General features: G+C 62.2%; 1 protein-coding gene across 1 annotated transcript; it reads left to right on the forward strand.

The window, feature by feature from the left end:
- The first annotated feature begins 173 nt into the window (after positions 1-173).
- On the forward strand, positions 174-24,291 carry ITGB4 (integrin subunit beta 4). The gene is made up of 39 exons (XM_056138131.1): positions 174-255; positions 1,353-1,435; positions 1,544-1,645; positions 1,730-1,934; positions 2,232-2,328; positions 3,864-4,035; positions 5,206-5,469; positions 5,649-5,738; positions 5,901-6,023; positions 6,402-6,566; positions 6,691-6,767; positions 7,409-7,611; positions 10,442-10,545; positions 10,635-10,733; positions 10,847-10,976; positions 11,353-11,475; positions 11,560-11,666; positions 12,533-12,566; positions 12,646-12,837; positions 12,924-13,027; positions 13,185-13,243; positions 13,444-13,467; positions 14,059-14,207; positions 14,293-14,472; positions 15,677-15,825; positions 18,015-18,219; positions 19,395-19,555; positions 19,774-19,954; positions 20,031-20,168; positions 20,733-20,915; positions 21,022-21,156; positions 21,871-22,098; positions 22,176-22,334; positions 22,554-22,691; positions 23,133-23,321; positions 23,460-23,615; positions 23,711-23,875; positions 23,957-24,067; positions 24,146-24,291. Exons 1-39 carry the CDS (start codon positions 174-176, stop codon positions 24,283-24,285), a joined length of 5,406 nt encoding a protein of 1,801 aa, XP_055994106.1. The 3' UTR covers positions 24,286-24,291.
- The last annotated feature ends 116 nt before the right edge of the window (positions 24,292-24,407 follow it).

The following is a 24,407-nucleotide window of genomic DNA, read 5'->3' on the forward strand; positions in this document are numbered from 1 at the left end:
GCCGTGTGGCAGGGCCTTGGCGGGGACTAGTCGGGACCTGGCCTCCATTTCCACGCTGTGGGACTGGCAGCCGGGGTCTAGAATCGGGGGTGGGGAAGAGGGGCCCAGGGAACGGGTAGGGGGATGGGACGGCCAGGGCCAGGCCTGAGCTGTGGTTTCATAGGAGGGACAGGATGGCGAGGCCACGGCCCAGCCCCTGGTGGACTCAGCTGCTGCTCACTGTCCTGCTCTGCACCACCCTCCTGGGGACCTCAGGTAAGTCCCGCTCGCCCCATGTTGCCATCAGCTACCATCATGCTGAGGGGTCGCTAGCCGGGATGGCAGGGAATCCCTAGCCGGGATGGCGGAGGGTCCCTAGCTGGGATGGTGGGGGGATCCCTAGCCAGGATGGTGGGGGTCCCTAGCCAGGATGGTGAGGGTCCCTAGCCGGGATGGTGGGGGGGGGTCCCTAACCAGGATGGTGGGGGATCCTAGCCGGGATGGTGCGGGGAGAGTTCCTGAGCTGGGATGGTGGGGGGCTGAGGTCCCAGGGCAGAGGGATGGGAGACAAGGGGCTGTCCTCCAGGACTGCCGGCTCCATCGTCCCATGGCTCGAACCCACAGCAGCATTGTTGAGATTATGAAATGGGGGGGGGGATGGATAGATGGCACAGGGGTGTGGCACTTACTTTGCACACAGCTGACCCAGGTTCAATTCCCAGCACCCCACTGGGTCCCCTGAGCCCTCCCAGTAGTGATCCCTGGGTGCAGAATCAGGAGTCAGCCCTGAGCATCACTGGGTGTGGAACCCCCCAAAAGAGTCATAAAAGGGGAACCAAAGAGATAGTATACAGCGGGTAGGGCATTTGCCTTGTACGTGACCCACTCAGGTTTGGTCCCCGGCATCCCATGTGGTCCCCTGAACACCATCAGGAGTGATTCCTGGGTGCAGGGCCCAGAGTAACCCCAGCATCGCCAGGTATGACCCAGAAACAGAAAACAAATAAATAAACCAAAAAATGACATACAAGGAGTATGAAATTGGGTAGAGACCCCCACTGGGCACACGAGCCTTTCTCGCAGTGATGTTCCCTGCATGGAAGCAGAGGGAACCCCTGGAAATGGGGAAGCCATTGGTGGGAGTTTTTCTGTACTACCTCACCCGCACCCTGGGCCGGACGCTGGGGACACAGAAATGCAACAGTGGCGCCAGGCCTGGTGCTGGGCTCCCCAAAGCCTCCCCACCCGCATCCCAGCCGGGAAAGGTTGGGACCTGGCTCAGCGGCTCCCCAGGGGTCTCTGCCTGGGGACAGAGCACTGCCTTGGGGGCGGAGCACCCACATCTCGCCCTCCTCACCCTTGTCTCCCGCCAGCAAACCGCTGCAAGAAAGCACTGGTCAAGAGTTGCACCGAGTGCATCCGCGTGGCCAGGGACTGCGCATACTGCACGGATGAGGTGACTGCTGTGGCCCCCGCACCCCGCAGGTCCTCAGGGGTGGGAGACCCAAGGCCAGCGTCAGCCATACCAGGTGGCCCCGCTAACCCCTCTCCCTCTGCTGCCCAGCTCTTCAAGGGTCACCGCTGTAACATCCGGGAGGAGCTGGTGGCAGCCGGCTGTGGGCAGGAGAGCCTAGTGGTCATGGAGAGCAGCTTGGAGATCACAGAGGTGCAGGGGGCAGGGCCAGGGTGGCCGGGTGGGTCTCCGAGGCTGGGGGCGGATTCCAGGGGTCACCCTCCGTCTCTGCCACAGGAGGGCCGGATCGACACCACCCTGCGGCGCAGCCAGGTGGCCCCGCAGGGCCTGCGCGCCCGCCTGCGGCCCGGGGAGGAGCGTTTCTTCGACCTGGAGGTGTTCGAGCCCCTGGAGAGCCCCGTGGACCTATACATCCTCATGGACTTTTCCAACTCCATGTCCGACGATCTGGACAACCTCAAGAAGATGGGGCAGAACCTGGGTACAACCCCGGGGGTCTGACTCAGCACATCCACACCCCAGGGGGGGTCCCCGCCAGACAGCCTGAGGCCCGGAGACAGGAGGAGACAGGAGAGGAGACACAGCAGGGTCTGGGGGGTGGGGGGCGGGGGTGTGGGGCTGAACTCCCCAGCGACGTGCTGCCCGCCTGAATCTGGGTCACGTGAGCCCGTGTCCCTCGTCTATGGCTGGGACAGGGACCGTGTGAGTGTGCACAGGGCTGGCGGGGACTGGCTCCCCTCCCCAAGCTGAGGGTGCTCAGCGGATCCCCCTTTCCCAGCCCGCGTCCTCAGCCAGCTCACCAGCGACTACACTATTGGGTTTGGCAAGTTCGTGGACAAAGTCAGCGTCCCGCAGACGGACATGAGACCAGAGAAGTGAGTGACTGGGGGCAAGGCCCAGCCCGATGCCCGGCCTGTCCACTTGGACACGCTGGGCTGCGTGGTGGGTTCTGGGAGTCTGTCTTGCCAGGGTTCGGCCAACAAACATTTTTGGGTCTGGAGCCGTAGTACAGCAGGGAGGGTGTCTGCCTCACATGTGACTGACCCAGGTTCGATTCCTGGCATCCCATATGGTCGCCAGGAGTAATTCCTGAGCGCAGAGCCAGGAGTAACCCCTGAGCATTGCCAGGTGTGGGCCCAAGACAAACAACACCCCCCCCAAATAAAAATCAGTGTTTTTATTACGTAATTCACTGGCCATTGGGCAGGTTTCTTCCTCCAAGAATATTTTTTTAATCATAAATGGATTGAGTCCGAGAGATAGTGCAGCGGCTGCACTCCATGCAAAGCTCAGGGAATCACCAGCTGTCCCGGAGTCAGTAAGCTGGTTTTAACGGTAGCAGTGGCAGTGGTACATTGAAGGCTTTGCAAACCGATGAGCCAGACTTTTCTTGTTTTGTTTTGCTTTGGGGTCACACCCAGGGGTGCTCAGGTGTCACTCCTGGAGGTGCTCGGGGCCAGCGTCCTGCCTGCTGTGCCCTGCTCCAGCCCCTGCCCTCCATTTCTTCCATGGTGTGTGCTCTCTGGCATGCCACTGATTATTCACCAGTGTGTTCCGCCTCCCAGATTTCCACCAAGCTGATCTATGGAACCAGCCTCCACTATATTGTTTGGTTTTGGCTTTGGGGTTACAACCAGCTGTGTTTAGGGATCACTCCCTGTTCTGTGCTCGGGGCTCACTCCTGGCTCTGTGCTCAGGGATCTCTCCTGGCTGTGTGTTCAGAGCTCACTCCCGGCTCTGTGCTCAGGGATCACTCCTGGCTCTGTGTTCAGGGATCACTCCTGGCTCTGTGCTCAGGGATCACTGGGGGACCCTAGGCAGTGCCAGGAATAAAACCTGGGGTCGGTCATGTGCAGGGCGAGCGCCCTCCCTGCCGTGTGCTCCCTCTAGCCCAGGGCACCCCCTGTTCTGAATCTGCCCATCTGTTCCCTGCTGTGGACACGAAGCCGGGACACCAAACCACCAACTGGCTCTTTTGTCTTTGGGGGGCTTGGGGTTGTGTTTTCAGGCCACGAGGGGGCCACACAGTGCCGGGTATGGAGCAAGGGCCCTAACTTAACCTGGGACCATCTCTCTGGCTTCAATTAAAGAAAGATTTAAGGGGCTGGAGCGATAGCACAGTGAGCACATTTGCCTTGCATGTGGCCAAACCGGGTTCGATCTCCGGCATCCCATATCGTCCCCCAAGCACCACCAGGAGTAATTCCTGAGTGCAGAGCCAGGAGTAAGACCTGAGCATCGCCGGGTGTGACCTAAAAAAGCAAAAAAAAAAAAAAAGAAAAGAAACACTTAAGGACACAAGGGCAGGGCCCACAGATGCTGTGGCTCTTGGGGAGGGGGGAGGCACATGGGCAGCAGGGGGTCCCGGGGTGCAGGTGCTCCCCCTAACTCCCCCCCCACCTCTGCACAGGCTGAAGGAGCCCTGGCCCAACAGCGACGCCCCCTTCTCCTTCAAGAACGTCATCAGCCTCACGAACGATGAGAACGAATTCCGGACCAAGCTGCAGGGCGAGAGGGTCTCGGGCAACCTGGACGCCCCTGAGGGCGGGTTTGATGCCATACTGCAGACAGCTGTGTGCACCGTGAGTGCTGCCCCTCTCTCCTCCTGGCTACAGGCGCCCCTCACCTGCAACAAACTCAGGCCTTTCAGGAGGCATGGACCACCCTACCCTGCTCTGAGCACTGCAGGCCGAAGCTTCTAAAAGCTTCTGTGTGCCCAGTGGCTGCCTCGCACCCGACCCCCCTCCTTGCTAGTGCCGGACCCCCAGAACTCGCCACCACCGTCTCCGACTGAAGGGGGAGAGGTGGATGCCACTGCCCCTCCCCTGCTCAGAAAATGGCATCCGTGTTACGGATGATTCGGGGGACAGTGGTCAGAGTCCCCATCATTTCTCCACTCGGACACCTGGAATCCCGCCAGCATATTCTTCTTACCATGCACAGTGGCATCCGTGTGCTCCGATTCCCAGACCTGCGTTTTCCCCACTGAATAGGACCATAGTGTTCTTCTTTATGATTTGGGGGCCACGCCAGAGGTGCTCAGGGCTGACTCCCAGCTCTGCACTCAGCATCACTCTGGGCAGGCTCAGAAGACCCTATGGGATGTGGGAAAAACCCAGGCTGGCTGTGTGCAAGGCAAACGCCCTCCCCGCTGTGCCCCCGTTAGTCTTTTATTTCAGGGTGTGATTGCCCCAGAGCACAAGCTCGTCCATGGAGCCACCGGCCTGACCCCAGGCCTTGCGTTAGAACTTACAGTGGGGCTGCAGGGAGCTCTCAGAGGGCTGAGAGCAGGGGCCAGGTCAGCCCCCAGCATTGCACGATCCCCCAGCACCACTGGGAGTGACCCCAGGCACCGAGCTAGGAGCAGCCCCTGAGCACTGCAGCCAACGGCCAAAATACAGCCCCCCACCAGAACCAACAATAGAGACCAAGAAAATAGCTCAGTGGTCGGGGCTGCGTGCCCCGATCCCCAGAGGTGCATGGTCCCCAAGTGTCAGCCTGGGGGTCACCTGATGAGCATCACATCAAGTGTGGGGGGACGGCGCAGGGCATCCTGGGCATCACCTGGGGAGGTTCCCAACTAATGTCCCAATGTCTCACCACCAAGAGCCGGGCACAGCCGGCTGGGATCCCTCAGGGCCACCCCCCCGCCCCGCTACTGGTCTCTGCTCTTAACGGTGTCACGCATGTCACTGCTGCGGGGATCAGCTGGTAGGCTGGCATCCGCTCATGGCCGCCCCTCACCCTCTCAGAGGGACATTGGCTGGCGCCCTGAGAGCACCCACCTGTTGGTCTTCTCCACGGAGTCCGCGTTCCACTACGAGGCGGACGGTGCCAACGTGCTGGCAGGCATCATACGGCGAAACGACGAGGAGTGCCACCTGGATGCCACGGGCACCTACACGCAGTACCGCACCCAGGACTACCCCTCGGTGCCCACGCTGGTGCGCCTGCTGGGCAAACACAACATCATCCCCATCTTCGCTGTCACCAACTACTCCTACAGCTACTACGAGGTGCCCCTCCCCGCCCTCCATCCTGACCCTCCTGCCCTCCCAAAGTGTTCCAAGGTTCCCAAGGGTGGTGGGATGGGGGAGTAGCAGGGGGAGATGAGGGCGGCCCGGCCATCCTGTGGGTGCAGTGGGCGCCGCCGGCCCCGGGGAGCTACACATGTCCCCCGTATCGTCCCCCATAGAAGCTGCACACGTACTTCCCCGTGTCCTCCCTGGGGGTGCTCCAGGAGGACTCGTCCAACATCGTGGAGCTGCTGGAGGAGGCCTTCGAGGTGAGCGCTGCCCCATGGGGGGTGGGATGGGGAGTGGGGAGTGGGGGGTGGGATGGAACAAGCTTCTGCCTGGTCGGGAGGAGTTCCTGGGGACTCTGCACCCGGACCCCCCCAGGAGATGAGCCCCAACCCCCACCCCACCCCGACCCCCCCCCTCTTCAGCGCATTCGCTCCAACCTGGACATACGGGCCCTGGACAGCCCCCGAGGTCTGCGCACAGAGGTCACCTCCGTGATGTTCCAGAAGACAAAGACCGGCTCCTTCCACATCCGGCGGGGGGAAGTGGTAGGCTGCCGGGGCACTGGACAGGGACTGCTGACCTGTCCAGGCGCCTTCGGGGAATGGCTCCAGGGCAGGGCACAGACAGGCCTTGACCATGAGGGGCCCGGGGTCTCCTGAGCACTGTGGGGGCAACAAGCTGAGAGCAGCCTCTGAGCACCTGGGGTGGGGGCCCAACATCCTCCAAATCTGAAGATCCCCCAGGCTGGGTCTCAGAGCCTGGGGGGGGGGGGCGCCCCCGTTGGACACTGTTGGACCTGGGCCGGGTGTGGGAGTGCAGGCCTGCGCATGCGCGGGGGGACCCAGCCTGGACCCGAGCCCGAGCGCTAGCGTCCGGGTATCCCCGTCCGCGTCCCGGCTGACTGGAGGGGTGGATCCCTGCAGGGCACGTACCGCGTGCAGCTGCGGGCGGCGGAAGAAGTGGACGGCACGCACGTGTGCCAGCTGCCGGAGGAGGACCAGGGGGGCAACGTCCACCTGAAGCCGTCCTTCTCCGACGGGCTCATCATGGACGTGGGCATCATCTGCGACGTGTGCGCCTGCGAGCGGGTACGTCCGACTCCGGGGCGGGGCTGCCTCCCACGGCCACACCTCCCTTCGCCAGGTGCTGGGGAGGGTGGGAGGGGCTGACAGATGTGCCCGCCTCCAACACCCCACACCTGTCTCCCTCCAGCAAAAAGAGACGCGCTCGGCCCGCTGCCACTTCAACGGGGACTTCATGTGTGGCCACTGTGTGTGCAGCGAGGGCTGGTGAGTGCAGGGAGGGCACGGCGGGATGGAGGGGGGTGGGGGGTGCCCACCAGCTGTGGGCTGATGCAGGGGCAGAGCGCTGACCACTTCCATCCAGATGTTTCTGGAAAGCAGGCAGGGTGGGCATTGCGCTTTAGGGCTCTGCATCAGGCATGGTTCTCCAACGACCACAGAACTGGTGGGGCTGAGGGGATGACTCAGATAGCTGCTGCTGGCTTTGCCCATATATATGGTCCCCCAGCCCATCAAGAGTGATCCCTGAGCACAGAACCAGGAGTAAACCGTGAGCACCACAGGGTGTGAACCCCAGGAAAAACAAAAGAACAACCAAAGTAGAAACGGGCCAGAGATGGTACAGAGGGGAGGGCACTGGCCAGGCACGCGGCACTGCTTACGGTCCCCCAGCCCCGGCAGGAGTGATCCGTGGGCAGACACAGGAGTGATCCCTGAGCACTGCTGGGTGTGGTCCAAATGCAAACGGGCGATCTGGGAGGGAGCCGGGCGGGATGTCAGTCCCGAGCAACCCTTGTGTGCCCAGCGTGAGCCAGAGCGAGCCCCGGAGCCTTGCGCGCGGCTGAACGGGGCCCCGGGCCCAGCAGCGCCAGGGCGACTCCCAGACCCTAGTGACGGTCCTCCCGCAGGAGCGGAAAGACCTGCAACTGCTCCACGGGCTCGCTGAGCGACACGGCGCCCTGCGTGCGCGACGGCGACGACAAGCCGTGCTCGGGCCACGGCGAGTGCCAGTGCGGCCGCTGCGTGTGCTACGGCGAAGGCCGCTACGAGGGCCAGTTCTGCGAGTTCGACAACTACCAGTGTCCACGCACGTCCGGCTTCCTCTGCAATGGTGAGTGCGGGGCGAGGTCGGGATCAGGGGTCGGGGTGGGAGGCCAAGGACCCGGGCAGGGGGCCTGGGGTCGGAGTCCCAGGACCGGGGGTCGGGGTCAGAGGTGGGGGGTCGGGGGTAGGAGGCCAAGGATCGGGTGGGGGGGCCAGAGTCAGAGGTCAGGGGTCGGGGGCCAGGGGTCCATGATCGAGGTCCCGGGGTCAGGGATCGGGGTCAGGGGCCGGGGCCTGGGAATCAGGGCTGGGGGTCGGGGTCCCGGGACCCGGGTGAGAGGTGGGGGCTCGGGGACGCCGTAGAACGATTCCCCTCCCCGCTCTCCCCTCTGCCCAGGCCGGTGGGGGGCCAATGGGGCCGGACCCCGGGTGCTCCCCACCCTAGACCTTCTCCCCCGACACCCTCGGTCTCTGTCCTCAGCGTGAGCCAGCCTATGCTGCGTGACCTCGCCGTGGCTTCTGCGCCTGTGCCCGCCCGGGTCACCGCACTAGTTGAGGGTGTGGATGGGCCATGGGATTGGACGGAGGAAGATGAGTGACAGCTCACTTATCCAATGCCTTCTAGGCCCCATGCTTGGGATGGGGCGGGGATCCATGCCCTAGCAGAGAGCTCTTTCTGTCAGCGCCTGGCACCTTTGGGAGAATGTGGGCGCCCCACAGGCCGAGGGGGAGTGAGGTGCTCCGGAAAAGGAGGCAGGGCCCAAATGCAGGCTGGGTTCCTAGACCAGGGCCCATCCAGTCCCAGGATGTGGGGAGGCATGCCTATCAGTGCTGACAGTTGTGGGTCCTGGGATCAACCAGGATCAGCTGCATGCAAGGCACGCGGCTGAACAGTCTTTGCAAAACGAATTCAGACTTTCAAGAAGGACACAAAGGTAGAGAGGCCAGGGAAACAGTTCAAAGGCTGGAGTGAGGGGCCAGAGTGATAGCATAGCGGATAGGGCGTTTGCTTTGTATGCTGCCAACTGAGGTTCAATCACTGGCATCCCTTATGGTCCTCCTGAGCACCACCAGGAATAGATCCTGAGAGCAGAACTAGGTGTAACCCCTGAGCATCGCCGGTTGTGGCCCCAAAACAGAAAGGGCTGGAGTGCTCACTTGGCTTAGCCTGCAGAGGCCCTGAGTTTGATCCCCAGAAGCACATGGCCCCCGCGCCACACCTCTGCACTGCCTTGTATATCTCTGGTGTCACTTGCCAAGTCTTGTTTAAGGTTAATTAGGTCATTGAAGCCCTAGCCAATCAGGGCATTCAAGCTCAATACATCAAGATCCTCCATGAGCTGTATTACGGATTCACTACCAGGATCTCACCATTCTACAAAGAAGTAATCATTGATGTCAAGAGAGGGGTTCGGCAGGGTGATACCATTTCACCGAAACTCTTCAGTGCCACCCTCGAGAACATCATGCAACGACTGGAATGGGAAGGAATGGGAGTGAAGATAGATGGTCGGCAACTACACCACCTCCGCTTTGCTGATGACATTGTTTTAATAACACCAAACATCAGCCAAGCGGCACAAATGCTGGCCGACTTCGACCATGAGTGTGGAAAGGTCAGACTACAGCTGAATCTTACGAAGACAATGTTTGTGAGAAACAGCCTCGTTCCTGACGCCCTATTCGCTCTCAACGGAACGACCATCTCCGATTGCAACAGCTATGTACCTAGGTCGAGAAGTCAACATGACAAATGACCTGGCACCGAGCTGCACAGGAGGAAGAGAGTGGCTTGGAACGCCTTCAAGAGCGTTGAAGAAATACCTAAGAGGATGAAGAACCTCCGGCTCTGGGCACATCTCTTTGATTCCACTGTTATTCTTGCATTAACATATGCCTCAGAGACCTGGGCCCTACGTAAACAGGATGAGAACGCTGTTCGCTATTCGGGTCTCCCAAAGAGGAATTGAAAGAGCTATGCTTGGAATATCACGTTTCACTCAAATGAGAGAAAGAATCCAGAGTTCCGACATCCATCGACGATCAAGAATCAGGGACGCTGTCTCGTTTGCCAAGGTGTCAAAAATCAGATGGGCTGGTCACATAATGAGATTTAAAGACGACCACTGGACTAGAGCTGTTACCAACTGAATTCCACGGGATGTCAAAAGACCGCGTGGCCGCCCACCTACCAGATGGTCAGACTTCTTCATCAAGATCATGAACGATCGGTTTGAGGCTCTTCATGTTCCTGGAGCGAACAGATGCCACTAGCACGCGACAGGGACAAATGAAGACATTACTGGCGCCCGCTCGAGCAAATCGACAATTAATGGGAAGTCAAGTGATCAAGTGAATTAGGTTTTCATCCTTTGGAGGAAAGGATAATTAGAGTAGCTGATTCTATCTCTCAGCTCTGTATTAACCTAGTATCCAGTCGTCATCCCACACCCACTATGAGAACTCATCTTCCACTTGCAGCTTCTTTTTTTTTTGGTTTCGTTTTGTTTGGGGGCCATACCTGGCAGTGTTCAGGGCTTACTCTCCTGGTTCTGCACTCAGGAATCACTCCTGGCAGGCTCGAGGGACCTTATGGGGTGCCAGGAATTTAACCCCAGTCAGCCGCATGCAAGGCCGGCGCCCTCTCTGCTGTGCTCTCACTCTGACCCTTCTTTAGTTAGCTATTTCCTTTCATTGCCTCCACTGTTTTCAGACGCAAAGTCCTGACACAAGTTCATGGGAGTGAATCTGTGCTTTGGGCAAGTCCCCCAGACTGCTGTGTGGAAGGGACGAGAGAGGGAAGGAGAATCCCAGAAGGGGCGCGGAGGCCATGTCTGGGGGGCATCTAGGACAGGAGGGGCAAACGGGGCTTCCTCTTGCTTCCCGCCTCTCTGCAGACCGGGGCCGCTGCTCCATGAACCGTTGTGTGTGTGAGCCTGGCTGGACCGGCGATAGCTGTGACTGCCCGCTCAGCAATGCCACCTGCATCGATAGCAGTGGGGTAGGCCCAAGAGGGCTCAGGGATAGAGCGGAGCGGGCGGGGTCTGGGCAGGGGCACAGCTGAGTGAAGGTGCTCCACCCCCACCCCAGGGCATCTGTAATGGCCGAGGCGACTGCGTGTGTGGACGCTGCCGCTGCAGCCAACACTCGCTCTACACAGACACTGTCTGCGAGATCAACTACTCCGCGGTGAGGCCCAGGCGAGCGGCGTGTGGGGGGGGGACCCCAGGGGCGCCCAGGCTGCCTCGGGGAGGATGCAAGCTGGGGTCCCGCCCAGCATGGTACCCTCTGCCCCGCCCCAGATCCGCCTGGGCCTCTGTGAGGAGCTGCGCTCCTGCGTGCAGTGCCAGGCTTGGGGCACTGGAGAGAAGAAGGGGCGCATGTGTGAGGAGTGCAGCTTCCAGGTGAAGATGGTGGACGAGCTGAAGAGAGGTACGCGGGGGCCCTGGCACTGCACGCTACCTGCCCTGGTCCCATCCCTGGCCTCCCATAGGGTCCCCCAGTCTGTCCGCAAGGAGTAATCCCTAAGCTCTGCTTGGTGTGGCTCAAAAAAAGAAGAAGGGCCATGAGGCCAGGGTGATAGGACAGTGGTTTAGGCGCTTGCCTTGCACACAGCCGACTTGGGTTCAATCCCTGGCACCACATAGGATCCTCCAAGCCTGCCAGGAGTGACCCCAGGGTGCAGAGCCAGGAGTAAGCCCTGAGCACAGTGGGGGTGCCCTGCTGACCATATGGAGGTGCGGGAGGGGTGCGGCAGGTGGGGTGCCCTCTGACCATCTGGGGTGCCCTGCTGGCTGTGTGGGCGCAGCGGAGGAGGTGGTGGAGCACTGCTCCTTCCGGGACGAAGACGACGACTGCACCTACAGCTACACGGTGGAGGGTGACGGCGCCCCTGGGCCCAACAGCACAGTCCTGGTGCACAAGAAGAAGGGTGAGCCCACTTTTGGGGCCGGGTGAGGGGTCGGCCCGTGGGCTGGGTGGGGAGCCCAGACTCCATGGTCTCCTTCCTCCCCAGACTGTCCTCCCGGCTCCTTCTGGTGGCTCATCCCTTTGCTCCTCTTCCTGCTGCTGCTGCTGGCACTGCTGCTGCTGCTCTGCTGGAAGTACTGCGCCTGCTGCAAGGTGGGCCACCCGACCTCCCATGGGGTCTGCCTCGGGCCTCCTGTGGCCCAGGGCTCTGCCTTGAGGCCTCCTGTGCCCCGGGGCTCTGCCTTGAGACCTCCTGTGCCCCAGGGCTCTGCCTTGAGGCCTCCTGTGTCCTGGGAGTCTGCCTCAGGGCTTCCTAGGGGTCTGCCGTGGGCCCCCTGTGCCCTTGGGGTCTGCCTTCTAGGGGGGCTCCTGTGCCCCAGGGGTCTGCCTCAGGGCTTTCTATGCCACCGGGGTCTGCCTTGAGGCCTCCTGTGCCCCGAGGGTCTGCCTTAGGGCCTCCTGGGGGGGTCTGCCTTGGGGCCCCCTGTGCCTCTGGGGTTTGCCTCCTGGGGGGCTCCTGTGACCCGCTGCCTCCCTGGGCTCTGGCAGGGTCCACCCTTTGGTCTCCCCTGTGCCCTGGCGGGGTCACCGCCTGGCTCAGCCCCAGGACCCCTAAGAGCAGGAACCCTCCTCTGCCAACTATAGTGTCCAGATGTACGGCAGCCACTGACCCCAGAGGCCAGGGGTCAGGGCAGGGCCCAGGAGCTGATAGGCTAGGGGAGGGGGCCCCAGAAGGAGATGATGAAGGGGGTCCTGAACCCCCTGAGTCGTGGCTGTCGGTGCTGGTGTCGAGCAGCTCCCTTGGGCATGACAGGCAGGGGGGTCTGCCCATGACCAGGGGGCACACAGCGCACCACAGATGGTTTCCTCTTGGAACCTTGACAACCCCTGGCAGGACCAGGGTCTCTTGGCACAAACTTCGGGGAGCCCCCCTCGCCCTCGGTGTGCCCCTGCAGCCGCCCAACATCCTGGTGTCTGTGGGTCCCTGTCCCCGCCTCATCCCACCCCTTGTCTCCTAGGCTTGCCTGGCGCTGCTCCCCTGCTGTAACCGAGGTACCCCAGGGCCCAGGAAGGGACGGGGGGCTAGGGGCTGCCTGGGGGGCGGGTCCTGTGCTGAGCGCTAGCCCCGTAGGCCACATGGTGGGCTTCAAGGAGGACCACTACATGCTGCGGGAGAACCTGATGGCCTCGGACCACCTGGACACGCCCCTGCTGCGCAGCGGGACCCTCAAGGGGCGCGACACGGTGCGCTGGAAGGTCACCAACAACGTGCAGCGGCCGGGCTTCGCCTCCCGCGCTGCCAGCACCAACCCCTCCGAGCTGGGTGAGGCCCCGGGACAGGCACCGGCCCCCCTTCCTGCCGTGGTCCCGCCGGGCCAGGCCTGAGAACCCCCCTACTGCCGCCCCCAGTGCCCTACGGGCTATCCCTGCGCCTCGGCCGCCTCTGCACTGAGAACCTGCTGAAGCCTGACACGCGGGAGTGCGCGCAGCTGCGCCAGGAGGTGGAGGAGAACGTGAGTGCGGGGGCAGGGAAGAGAACATGAGTGTGGACAGGGGGGCGAACAGGGGGCGGGGGGAGGGCAGAAATGCCCCAGGAAGAAAGCAGGGGCAGTTGGGGGAACCTCCTGAGCTGCTTCTGTGAACGCGCCTCACGAGCCCCCTCCCCCGCAGCTGAATGAAGTGTACAAGCAGGTCCCGGGCGCACACAGGCTCCAGCGCACCAAGTTCCGGTGGGTCGGTGGGTCTCGGCCCGGGCGGGCGGGGCGGGGGCGGGGCCATGCCGTGCCCACCCCACACCCCACACCCCACATTTGGCTCCTGGGAGATGGGGACAGGGGGAGCTGTCTCAGGGACACGGCCAACCCTGGGAACCCCCAAGCAGTCCTGCTCGCAGCCCAGAACCGTGACTCCCACCCTCCTCTCCCCGCAGGCAGCAGCCCAACGCCGGGAAAAAGTAAGTGGTGCCCCTGAACCCCGCTTCCCACCTGCCCGGGACCCCCACCCTGATGCCCAGAGAAGGTCCTTGAGGCGTGCAGGGGGAGCGGGTACATGATCCGAGACCCCTCCTAGAACCAGCTGGGTTTTGGGGGGAGATTGGACCATACCTGGTGATGTTTGTTTGGGTTTACTCCTGGCTCTGAACTCAGGGGTGACTCCTGGTGGGCTCAGGGGACCCTCATGGTATGTCAAGGATGGAACCCGGGTCAGCCGCGTGCAAGTCAAGCTCCCCCGCTACCCACTATACCGTCTTCCTGGCCCAAGAACTGCACTTTAGTTTTTAAGGGGGGGAGTGACACCCAGCACTGCTCAGGGGCCCCTCCTGGCTCTGCGCTCAGGAGTCACCCCTGCGAGTGCTCAGGAGATAGCAGGGGAACCAGGATCCAACACGCGCTGGATACGTGCTAGGCAGATGCCCTCCCCGCCTGCTGTCTCCTGGCCACAGCGTGCACTTTGTACTGCCCCCAGTTCTGTCCCCCGAGGGGGAGAGGACGGGTACGAAGGGCGTGCCCTCGCCCAGCTGCCCTGACGGCGCCCACACACTCAGGCAGGACCACACCATCGTGGACACAGTGCTGATGGCGCCGCGCTCCGCCAAGCCGGCACTGCTGAAGCTCACGGAGAGGCACGTGGAGCAAAGGGCCTTCCACGACCTCAAGGTGGCCCCCGGCTACTACACCCTCACGGCTGAGCAGGGTAGGTGGGCGCCCCCCGGCCCCCGCGCTTTTCCTGCCCCTGATGACCCCTGACCCGCATCTGTCCATCCCACCATGCCCCCCAGAGGCCCGCGGCATGGTGGAGTTCCAGCCTGGCGTGGAGTTGGTGGATGTGCGCGTGCCCCTCTTCATCCGGCCCGAGGATGACGACGAGAAGCAACTGTTGGTGGAGGCTATCGATGTGCCCGTGGGCACCGCCACCCTGGGCCGCCGCCTGGTGCACATCACCATCATCAAGGAGCAGGGTCAGTCAGGGCGGGGGTCGGACACGCACGGCCCTGACTCTTACCCAAGGAGCAGTTTGCTGAGGCTGCTTATTTCACCTTGGTGGGCCTCGGTTTCTCCATCAGTAAAATGGGTCTAAGGGGGCAGAGAAATAGTGCATACCTTGAAGGCAGCCAATCCCAATTCAATCCCTGGCATCACATAAGATTCCCTGAGCACCCCCAGGAGTGATCCCTGAGCATCCCCGGGTATGAGCCCTGAGCATAGAGCCAGGAGTCATCCCTGAGCACAGAGTCAGGAGTCAGCCCTGAGCATAACCAGGTGTGTGTGAGGTCCTGAGCATAGAGCTAGAAGTTGGCCCTGAGCACAAAGCCAGGAGTCATCCTTGAGCATAGAACCAGGAGTCAGCCCTGAGCACCATCATGTATAGCCCCCTCAGTTTCTGGGACAGTTTCTGGGCTCCGGTTGGATATTCTGCACAGAGCATGGCAGGAGGGTAGGGGTCAGTTATCACCTGGGGACTGTCCCTGTCCCATTCCTGGTTCTTTCTCCCATGGCCCTTGACCCTGGGGGATCGTAGGTTCTTTCCAGTGCAGGAACTGAGGGTCCATCTTCATCATTGTACAGGGGGTGGGCAAGGTTTGGCTCCATGGACACTGCACCCAGGCGGCTGTCCCGGAGCCCGGAGAGGTAACCCAGGGGGGGGTGCATCTGCCCATGCAAGGCCCTGGGTTCCCTAACACCGCCCAGACCAAGCTCTGCACCATGGGTCAGGCCTGAGCATCCCACCAGGGTCCGTGCAGCCTGCGCAGAGGAGCCCCAGAGGGGACGCTGGGTCCCCCACTCTCGGGTGGGGCTCCTGGAAGAAATCCAGATGCGAATCACTTGCTTGGCACGAGTGAGGCCCTGGGTCCAGCACCAGCCAGAAAGTGACGAGAAGCAGAAGGCCAGTGCTGTGCCTGACACACTGTCCCCAGGATCCGGGACCTTTGTCCTGCTCCCCCTGGCGTTGGCCCTGCCCTGCCCTCTGGCCTCTTCTCTCTGCTGGATGTAGTTCAGCCCCTGCACTTTTTCGTCAAATTCTCTCCCTTCCCTGCCCCACCTGGAGCGATGGGCTGAGGGTGACCCGCTGCTGCTGCTAGCTGTCAGGCATGAAGGCAAGTGGCCAGCCCAGGTGGGGGTCACAGGCTGGGACCCCTTGACTCCTGCTCGGGTTTTTTGCAGCCAACGGGACAGTGTCCTTCGAGCAGCCTGAGTACGTGGTGAGCAGAGGGGACGGTGTGGCCCGCATCCCTGTCGTCCGGAGCGCCGTGGACAGTGGCAAATGCCAGGTGTCCTACCGCACACAGGACGGTTCTGCCCAGGGCAGCCGGGTAAGGTGTGGCACCTGGCAGACAGTGGGGGGGGGGGGGGCGGAAGCATCTTTTAAGTCGTTTCCCTAGTTTCCCCTTGGAAGTATTTCAAACCTAAGGAAACGTGGAGAGAACAGATGATAACGTGTGGCCGTCCCAGCTGCCACCCCGAGTCCTTCCCCAGCACCATGTGTGGTTTCCCCCACCCCCAGGATGCCCCGAGAGAGCCTTAAGGGCAGAGCTAGGAGTCAGTTCTGAGCAGAACCAGTGGTGGCCCCCAAACAGAAACAAACACAGACACGAGCTCAGGACAGGTGGAAAGGCGCGTTGAATTGAGTTTCTCCTTGTCGGGACTCTACTCTGTCTCCCGCGTGCAGAGGCACGTGCACATCCCGCTCATCCACAGATGTGCTCAGAGTTTGCCGAACTTAGGCAGAGTGGTCGGGCCTAGGCTGGGACACATGGCAGGGTGCACGCCTTCCGGTGAGGCCCAAGTGCCATCCTCAGCACCTCAGCCACCCCGAACCAAAGCCAGGAGATACTGGGGGCCAGAGAGGCAGGGCAGTACAGTGGGGTGGGCACTGGACTTGCACATAACCAACCTGGATCCCTGGCAACCCAAGCCAGGAGTAAGCCCTGAGCATCTGCAGTGTGACCCATAAAAAAAAAAAAAAAAAAGCCAAAGTCAGTGGCTACTTGGCCCAGCTCTGCAGAACTATCTCACAGGGCCTGAAAGATAGTACATTAGGGAGGGTGTTTGCCTTGTATGTGGCTGACCAGAGTTCGATCCCTGGCATTCCATTAAAAAAAAAATGCAGGCCCTCCTTCCCTCCTTGTTCTGAGGGCTGAGACACCCTTTTGCACTGCACTGGGACCTCACTATTCTGATTCAGGCGCCCACCCGCAACTCAGGACTCAGATCACAGGTGGGGGTAGGGGGGTGCTCATGTCTTCTTTTGACAGCACTCCCCCTCCCCCTGCCCCATAAGGATCTACCATTGTATTTTGTTGTCGTGTTCTCCTCCCTTAAATCTGGACTTTGGTGGGGCTGACCCGAGTTCGAATCCCAGCATCCCATATGGTCCCCTGAGCACCGCCAGGAGTAATTCCTGAGTGCAGAGCCAGAGTAACCCCTGAGTATGGCCGGGTGTGACCCAAAAAGAAAAAAAAAATCTGGACTTTGTCCAGCTTTTCCTTTTTTGTTTTTGGGTTTTGGACCACACCTAGTGGTGCCCGAGGCTTAATCCTGGCTCTGCACTCAGGAATCAGTCCTGGTGGTGCTAGGGGGACCATATTGGGTGCCAGGGATCAAAGCCGGGTCATGCGCAAGGCTAGCACCCTGCCTGCTGTGTTCTCTCTCTGGCCCCCAGAGGCGTTTTAAGTGACTGGCCTGTGGTTGGTGTACCCCAGGTTCGTACTGGGCGGGCCTGCGCTCCTTTAGGAGTCTGATGGAACTTGAGTTTGGATCAGCATCTGGAGTGGAAATGTTAGTGCAGGGCGCCCCCTAGTGTTCTCCCGAGAGAAGGCGCCAGCCACGCTCACCAGCACTCCACCAGCGGATGCCCGAGGGTTCTGGACACCCCCTGGGACCCCAAGCTTCAGAGCAGCATGGGGGGACAGTTCCTCCTTCTCTGGCCTGCCCCCGAGGCGGAGCCCTGCCGTGTGGGGCCCTATGTCCCTCTTTCTGCCCTGCTTCAACTCCCCGGCAGCACGGCAGGCAAGTTCCTTCCTCTGTGTGCCTCAGTTTCCTAACCCGGGGGAGTAATACCGCTGTTTCACATAGCCGCGAGGGCACATCGAGTTAGTAATTCATTGAACATTGTGAGGTGCCTGGAGTCCAAGTCTGGTCCCGTGTCCACCTGGGACGTTCTAGTTTCTCGGTGTCCGGGGAGAATGCGCAGTCTAGGGTGGGGCGGAACTTCACTCAGGACTGGGCGGGGTCAAGGGTGGGGCAGAGCCTCAGGCGAGCCCTGGGTTGAGTGGGCGGGGTCTAGATGGGCGTGGCTTGGTGCACAATCTGACTGAGTCGGGGCAGGAATTGATGCAGGATTGGGCGGGGCCTCAGTCGGGTGGGCGGAGCTTGTGACATGAGTGGGCGGGGACTGGGATGGGGCGGGGCTTGATGCAAAATTGGGGAGAACCTCGGGCAGGGTAGGGCGGGGCCTGGCAGGGGCTTAGCCACGCTGACCTGTCGCCTGGCCACTCCCCAGGACTACCTCCCAGAGGAGGGCGAGCTGCTGTTCCAACCTGGAGAGACCTGGAAGGAGCTTCACGTGAAGCTCTTGGACATGCAGGAGATGGATACCCTCCTGCGCGGCAACCAGACTCGCCGCTTCCAGGTCCAGCTCTTCAACCCCAAGTTTGGGACACGCCTGGGCCAGCATCCATCAGCCACTGTCATCATCGGGGACCGAGGTGGGCACAGACGTGGGGAGGGCGGGCCTAGGGTGTGGGTCAGAGCAGAGCCCAGGACAGACAGGTGAATGCCCACGCCACAGCCATGTCCTGCTGGTGCAGGTTGGTTCGTTCCCGGCCATGCTTGGGATTTACTGATTCTGTAAAAGAATAGGAGCTGGGGGCCAGAGTGTGCAGCTGGCCGGGAGCTTGTTTTGCATGCAACAAACTCAGGTTTGATCCCTGTATTTCTTAGGGTCCCCCTAATGATCCCTGAGCACCACTGAGTGTGGCCCAAATTTTTTTTTAAAGTTTTACTTGAGCATCCGATTGATCAAACAGTTTACCTTTGATCTGACCACTCCACTATCAGCCAGTTTTGGTGCCATCATGACCGGAGGGGGTGCATTAGCACTTGGCTTCAGCCTCAGTTTCATCTGAAATGCAGGTCTTCCCCTGCAGGCACTGCAGGCCTCAGCACGGCACCCACAGGCCTCATGACTGACTATGGCTTCATGGTCAGGGCAGCATCAGGGGCATCCCAGACCCCCTCCCTGAGCACTGTTTGGGAGACCCCAAAAATTTAAAAATCAAATGTAAGCCTTGCTGGGATGGACTCCAACTGCCCCTTCTTTGGGGGGGAGGAAGAGTCTGGGCCACACCCGATGGTACTCAGGGCTTACTCCTGGCTCTGTGCTCAGGGGTCACCCTGGTGGACCTCAGATCAGCTGCATGCAAGACAAGCTGTACTATCTCTGCAGCTCCACCAACTGCTCCTTCTTACTGGGCCCCTATTTCCAGCACATAGGGTCCTGAGTGTGTGCCCTTTGAGAAGATGAGGGAGGAGGGAGGGTCTCAGCATAAAGGGGGAGTGGTGGCAGTGGAGGGGACGGATGTTCTCACTGGAACATTCCCTTGGCAGTCAAAGGAGACACAGGAGCAGCCAAACTTGCTCTTCTCCCTTCTTCCTTGGAGACACCCCTGCAGCCCCCTTGCCCCCAGTAAATGATGGAGATGAGTCACAGCCCCTGGGCAGAGCTGGGCATCAGGATGGAAGGGACAGAGCTCAGTGAAGACTTGCATGGGGTGTGGTGGGGGGTGAGTCTTGATGTTTACTTAACTGGGACTGGGTCCCCTGGTGGGTGGGGCTCTGCTCCTCTCAAAGAGTGGATGCCTGAGCTCCTGACCCACCATAGATGACATGGATGGGAACATCACGAACCAGACGCTGTTAGGGGCCATTCCCCCCCGCGGTGTGGACCTGGGTGCTCCGCAGAGCCCCAATGCCAAGGCTGCTGGGTCCCGGAAGATCCACTTCAACTGGCTGCCCCCCCGTGGCAAGCCCACGGGGTACAGGGTAAGGAGGTAGCAGGGAGGGGAGGATTTGGAGTCAGAGTGGACAGGGCTGTGTATCTCAGCAGAGGGAAAGCCCATTTCTAGAACATTCCCCCTTAATCCCATGTGCTCCCAAGGGTGTCCCTTCCCTTTCATATTGTCCACGGGGACAGAGAGAAGCATTGGGGTGGCTTGAGGTGCTAGCTCCCGCCCTGACCGCACCCCCCCCCTCGGGCACAGGTGAAGTACTGGATGCAAGGTGACTCCGAGTCGGAAGCCCACCTGCTAGACAGCCGGGTGCCATCGGTGGAGCTCACCAACCTGTACCCACACTGCGAGTATGAGATGAAGGTCTGCGCGTATGGGGCACAGGGCGAGGGCCCCTACAGCTCGACTGTGTCCTGCCGCACCCACCAGGAAGGTGAGGCAGCCGCTTCCCTCCCGGGCTGCCTGTGCCCAGCGCCGCACCTGCTCACCACACTCCCCGATCCCCGCAGTGCCCAGTGAGCCGGGCCGACTGGCCTTCAACGTCGTCTCCCCGACGGTGACCCAGCTGAGCTGGGCTGAGCCAGCCGAGCCGAACGGCGAGATCACGGCCTACGAGGTCTGCTACGGCCTGGTCAACGAAGACAACCGTGAGGACTGGGCAGGGCGGGCGGCTGGGAGGGGGGGAGAGGGACCAGGCAGGGTGGGCGGCGCGGGGGTGGGGGTGGGCCCCCTGAGGCCTGCCATCTCCTGGGGTAGTGCCTGTGACAGGCAGCTCCCCCTCACATGGCCTGTGGACCCCAGAAGGGAACCCCATAGAGCCATGCAGGGCGAGCTTCATAGTCCTTTTCCAGAACTTTCCTTGGAAGGCGGGATGTTGGCAGTGGGGTCTCCTTTGTCTTTCTTGGGGTCCCACAGCCTTGAAGGTGGGAATGGGGAGCTCACCGGACCTCCACTGGACCCTAAAGGGAAACTCCAGAGCTCACCACTTGTCCAGGTCCAACACAGCCTCCGTGGCCACTCATTGCCAGTTAGGGGGTCCCCAAGTCTCACGTGGACTGGAGGCCCCCAGAGCCTGTATTGCCCTCGTCCTTCCCTGTGGCGTCCAGCCAAATATCCAAGCCCTCCCGCAGTGCCAGATGGTGAAGGGGGGGGGGGGTCCAGGGGACGAGGCTGACCCTGGCAACCCCTTGGGTCCCCTCTGCCTGCCACAGGCCCCATCGGGCCCATGAAGAAGGTGCTGGTGGACAGTCCCCGGAAGCGCATGCTGCTCATCGAGAACCTGCGGGAGTCGCAGCCGTACCGCTACACCGTGAAGGCGCGCAACGGCGCGGGCTGGGGGCCTGAGCGGGAGGCGCTCATCAACCTGGCCACGCAGCCCAAGCGGCCCATGTCCAGTGAGTGGGGGGCCGCTCCCCGTGCCCTCTCCCCATGGTCGCCAGCCCCTCCCCCGTGCCCTCCCCTCACGGTCCCCGTCAGCCCCTCCCCCATGCCCTCCCGCAGTCCCCATCATCCCCGACATCCCTATCGTGGACGCTGCGCAGTGCGGGGGCGAGTACGACAGCTACCTCATGTACAGCGACGATGTTCTGCGCTCCCCGAGCGGCAGCCAGAGGCCCAGCGTCTCTGACGACACAGGTGAGCCGCCTGCGCCTCCCAGGGGAGGGTCCCATTCAGCCCTCAGGTGTTGGGAGACACAGTTTGGTTGCGTGCGGAATAGGGATCCGGCCTGTCCTGGCCTGCAGGAAGGGGCAGGTGAGTGGGTTCAGAGGAAACAGCGGGGCTAAAAACACACCGTGGGAGCCCAGCTCTGAACTGGGGTTTCCGGGACCGTCCAGAGCCTTGTGCCCCATAGGCTCACAGAGACCCCAGACTGACCTGCCCCCCCCCCAGGAAGTCGGGGACAGCTGGGGAGGAGCAGGATTAGACATAGATGGCGATGCCCCAGACCACAGGGGGAGTGTGGGGGAGAGGGTGGGAGGGTCAGAAAGCCAAGAGCCCTGAGGCAAGCGCTCTTCACCCCCTGCTCCACTGCCAGTCCAGCCCCCAGCCACGGGGCACCCCCAGGAAGCCAGGGGCAGTCAGTCCCGACGTACCACTACAGTATCCACTTGGTCCCTAAGGAGACCAGCTCAAGCTCTCAGGGGTCACTGGTCCTGGCCACCCCCCAGGGCAGGGCTAAGCGCCCTGCCTGAGTGCCCCCAAAGTGAGGTCAGTGGATATCCGAGCCTGTGGTGGCTCCATGGACACTACCAGGGACGGTGGCCCTGGAGAACCCAGGGAAGCTGCTCCAAAGTCCCCAGGGGCAGGGAATTTCAGGGACAACCCTGGCAACCCCGCACCTGCTTGCAGAGCACCTGGCAAATGGACGCGTGGACCTGGCCTTCCCGGGCAGTGCCAGCTCCCTGCATAGAATGACAGTGGCCAACACTGCCTACGGCACCCACCTGAGCCCGCACCTGGGGCCGCGTGTGCTGAGCACCTCATCCACCCTCACGCGCGACTACCATTCGCTGAGCCGCACAGAGCGCTCGCAGACTGCCACGCTGCCCCGGGCCTTCTCCACCCTGCCACTGGACCGTGAGTGCTCCCCCACCCCAAACCGGGCTGCGCCCTCAGCCCCTGCCCACCCCTCACTGTGCTCTGTCCTGTCCTAGGCCTCCCTCCCATCTGGGAAGGCGGGAGGAGCAGGCTCCCACTGTCCTGGTCCCTGGGCTCCCGGAGCTGGGCCCAGGTGAAGGGGTCCCCCACCTGCGGGGCCTCGACAGACTCTATAATCCTGGCTGGGCAGCCGGCAGCACCCTTGGGGGACCCAGGTATCGGGGCGGCCACTGGGGTCCATAGCCACACGCTCCATCCATCATCCATCCATGCATCACCGCCACGACCCTCCAGGCCACTCACCCTCCATCTGTCCACTTGCTGGTGCCTAACCCGCCACTGCTCTGCAGGGTGGGCGGGCGGGGCCGCTGAGCAGGGCGAGGGGGGCTGGTGCGTGAGGGAGCCTGAGCGGGCTGACGGGTTCCCGTCCCCAGACTCCCACTCGGGCATCACGCCCAGCCGCTTGGTGTTCTCGGCCCTGGGCCCCACGTCGCTGAAGGTGAGCTGGCAGGAGCCACAGAGTGAGCAGCCGCTGCAGGGCTACAGCGTGGAGTACCAGCTCCTGAGCGGCGGTGAGGATGCCTGGGCCCACCTCCACACCCCCCTTCCACCTCCTGGGCTGCCATCTCCCTCACCTTGTCTCAAAGAAGGGGGGATGCAGCCAATACTCGGGCCTTGTGCATGCCCTGGCCCCCCGCCAGCAGTGCCTGAAAGGGCACACGGGGGTCAATCCCCAGGTCAGTTGTGTGCAAGGCAAACGCAGCCCCCCTCGTGGATGGAGATTTGAAAAGCAGCTGATGCTCCTCAGGGCTGCCCTGGGGAACACTCCAGTCCCAAACTGCCCCGCAACGGGCACCCAGACTCCCCTCATCCCTGAGGGTGCCCAGCCCAGCCCCAGCCACCCGCACCAGGGCATCAACCACCCCCTGGTGTCCAGGGGTGCCTCTGGGAGGGCTGTGAGTGGGCAGGGGGTGGCCACCCAGCAGCTGCAAACTCTGCCCTGGCCCCTCCAGGTGAGGTGTATCAGCTCAACATCACCAACCCCAGTCAGACGTCAGTGGTCGTGGAGAACCTTCTGCCCAACCACTCGTATGCGTTCCGCGTGCGGGCCCTGAGCCAGGATGGCTGGGGCCCCGAGCGGGAGGGGGTCATCACCATCGAGTCCCAGGTGCACCCCCAGAGCCCACTGTGCCCGCTGCCAGGTGAGCTCCCCTCTCCCGCTTTTTTCTTTCTGGGCTATACCCAGAAGTGCCACAGGGATTGAGCCTGGGCACCCCACCTGGCACCTGCATGGTGGCGACCACCCAGACCCGCCCTGACTCACTTCCCACTGGCCCCAGGCTCCGTCTTCACCCTGAGCACCCCCAGTGCCCCGGGCCCCCTGGTGTTCATGGCTCTGAGCCCAGACTCGCTGCAGCTGAGCTGGGAGCGGCCACGCAGACCTGACGGGGACATCCTGGGCTACCTGGTGACCTGCGAGATGGCCCATGGAGCAGGTGCGGCCCGGGCAGGGTCAGGGGAGGGTGGGTCGGGGGGGGTAGGCGCAGGGAGCTTCAGGGGGCCCCGAGCTCATGCCGCATCCCTCGCCCAGGCCCAGCCACCACATTTGTGGTGGACGGCGATGCCCCGGAGAGTCGGCTGACCGTGCCAGGCCTCAGCGAGAACGTGCCCTACAAGTTCAAGGTGCAGGCCAAGACCACGAACGGCTTTGGGCCAGAGCGGGAGGGGGTCATCACCATTGAGTCGCAGGATGGAGGTGAGGCCATGCCCGCCCGCACGCGTCCCCCTGGCCCAGCCCTTTCCAGCTGGGCCTCCCCTGACCCTGCTATCCCTTCAGGCCACTTCCCGCAGCTGGGTGGTGCCCCAGGCCTCTTCCAGCAGCCGCTGCCCCCGGAATACAGCACCCTGACCACTACCCTCACCAGCTCCACAGAGCCCTTCCTCCTGGGTGAGCCAGCGTGTGGCCTTGGCTGGGGGGCGTAGGGCAGTGAGTCAGAGGTCAGGGTGCCACCTTGCTCTCCCGCAGATGGAGTGACCCTGGGGTCCCAGCACTTGGAGGTGGGCGGCTCCCTCACCCGGCACGTGACGCAGGAGTTTGTGAGCCGGACGCTGACCACCAGCGGGACCCTCAGCCGCCAGGTGGACCAACAGTTCTTCCAGACCTGAGCCCCCTCCCCCACTCCTGCAGCTCATCCCTCTGCAGCTGAAACCAAGGGTCAGTGCCTCACAAGGCCCCGCCAAGTGCCCCCTCCCTGCCCCAGCCCATGTGCAACCACAGCGCTGGGACC

The sequence above is a fragment of the Sorex fumeus genome, unplaced genomic scaffold, assembly GCF_029834395.1.
Source record: "Sorex fumeus unplaced genomic scaffold, SorFum_2.1 ptg000128l, whole genome shotgun sequence".
Lineage (NCBI taxonomy): Eukaryota > Metazoa > Chordata > Mammalia > Eulipotyphla > Soricidae > Sorex > Sorex fumeus.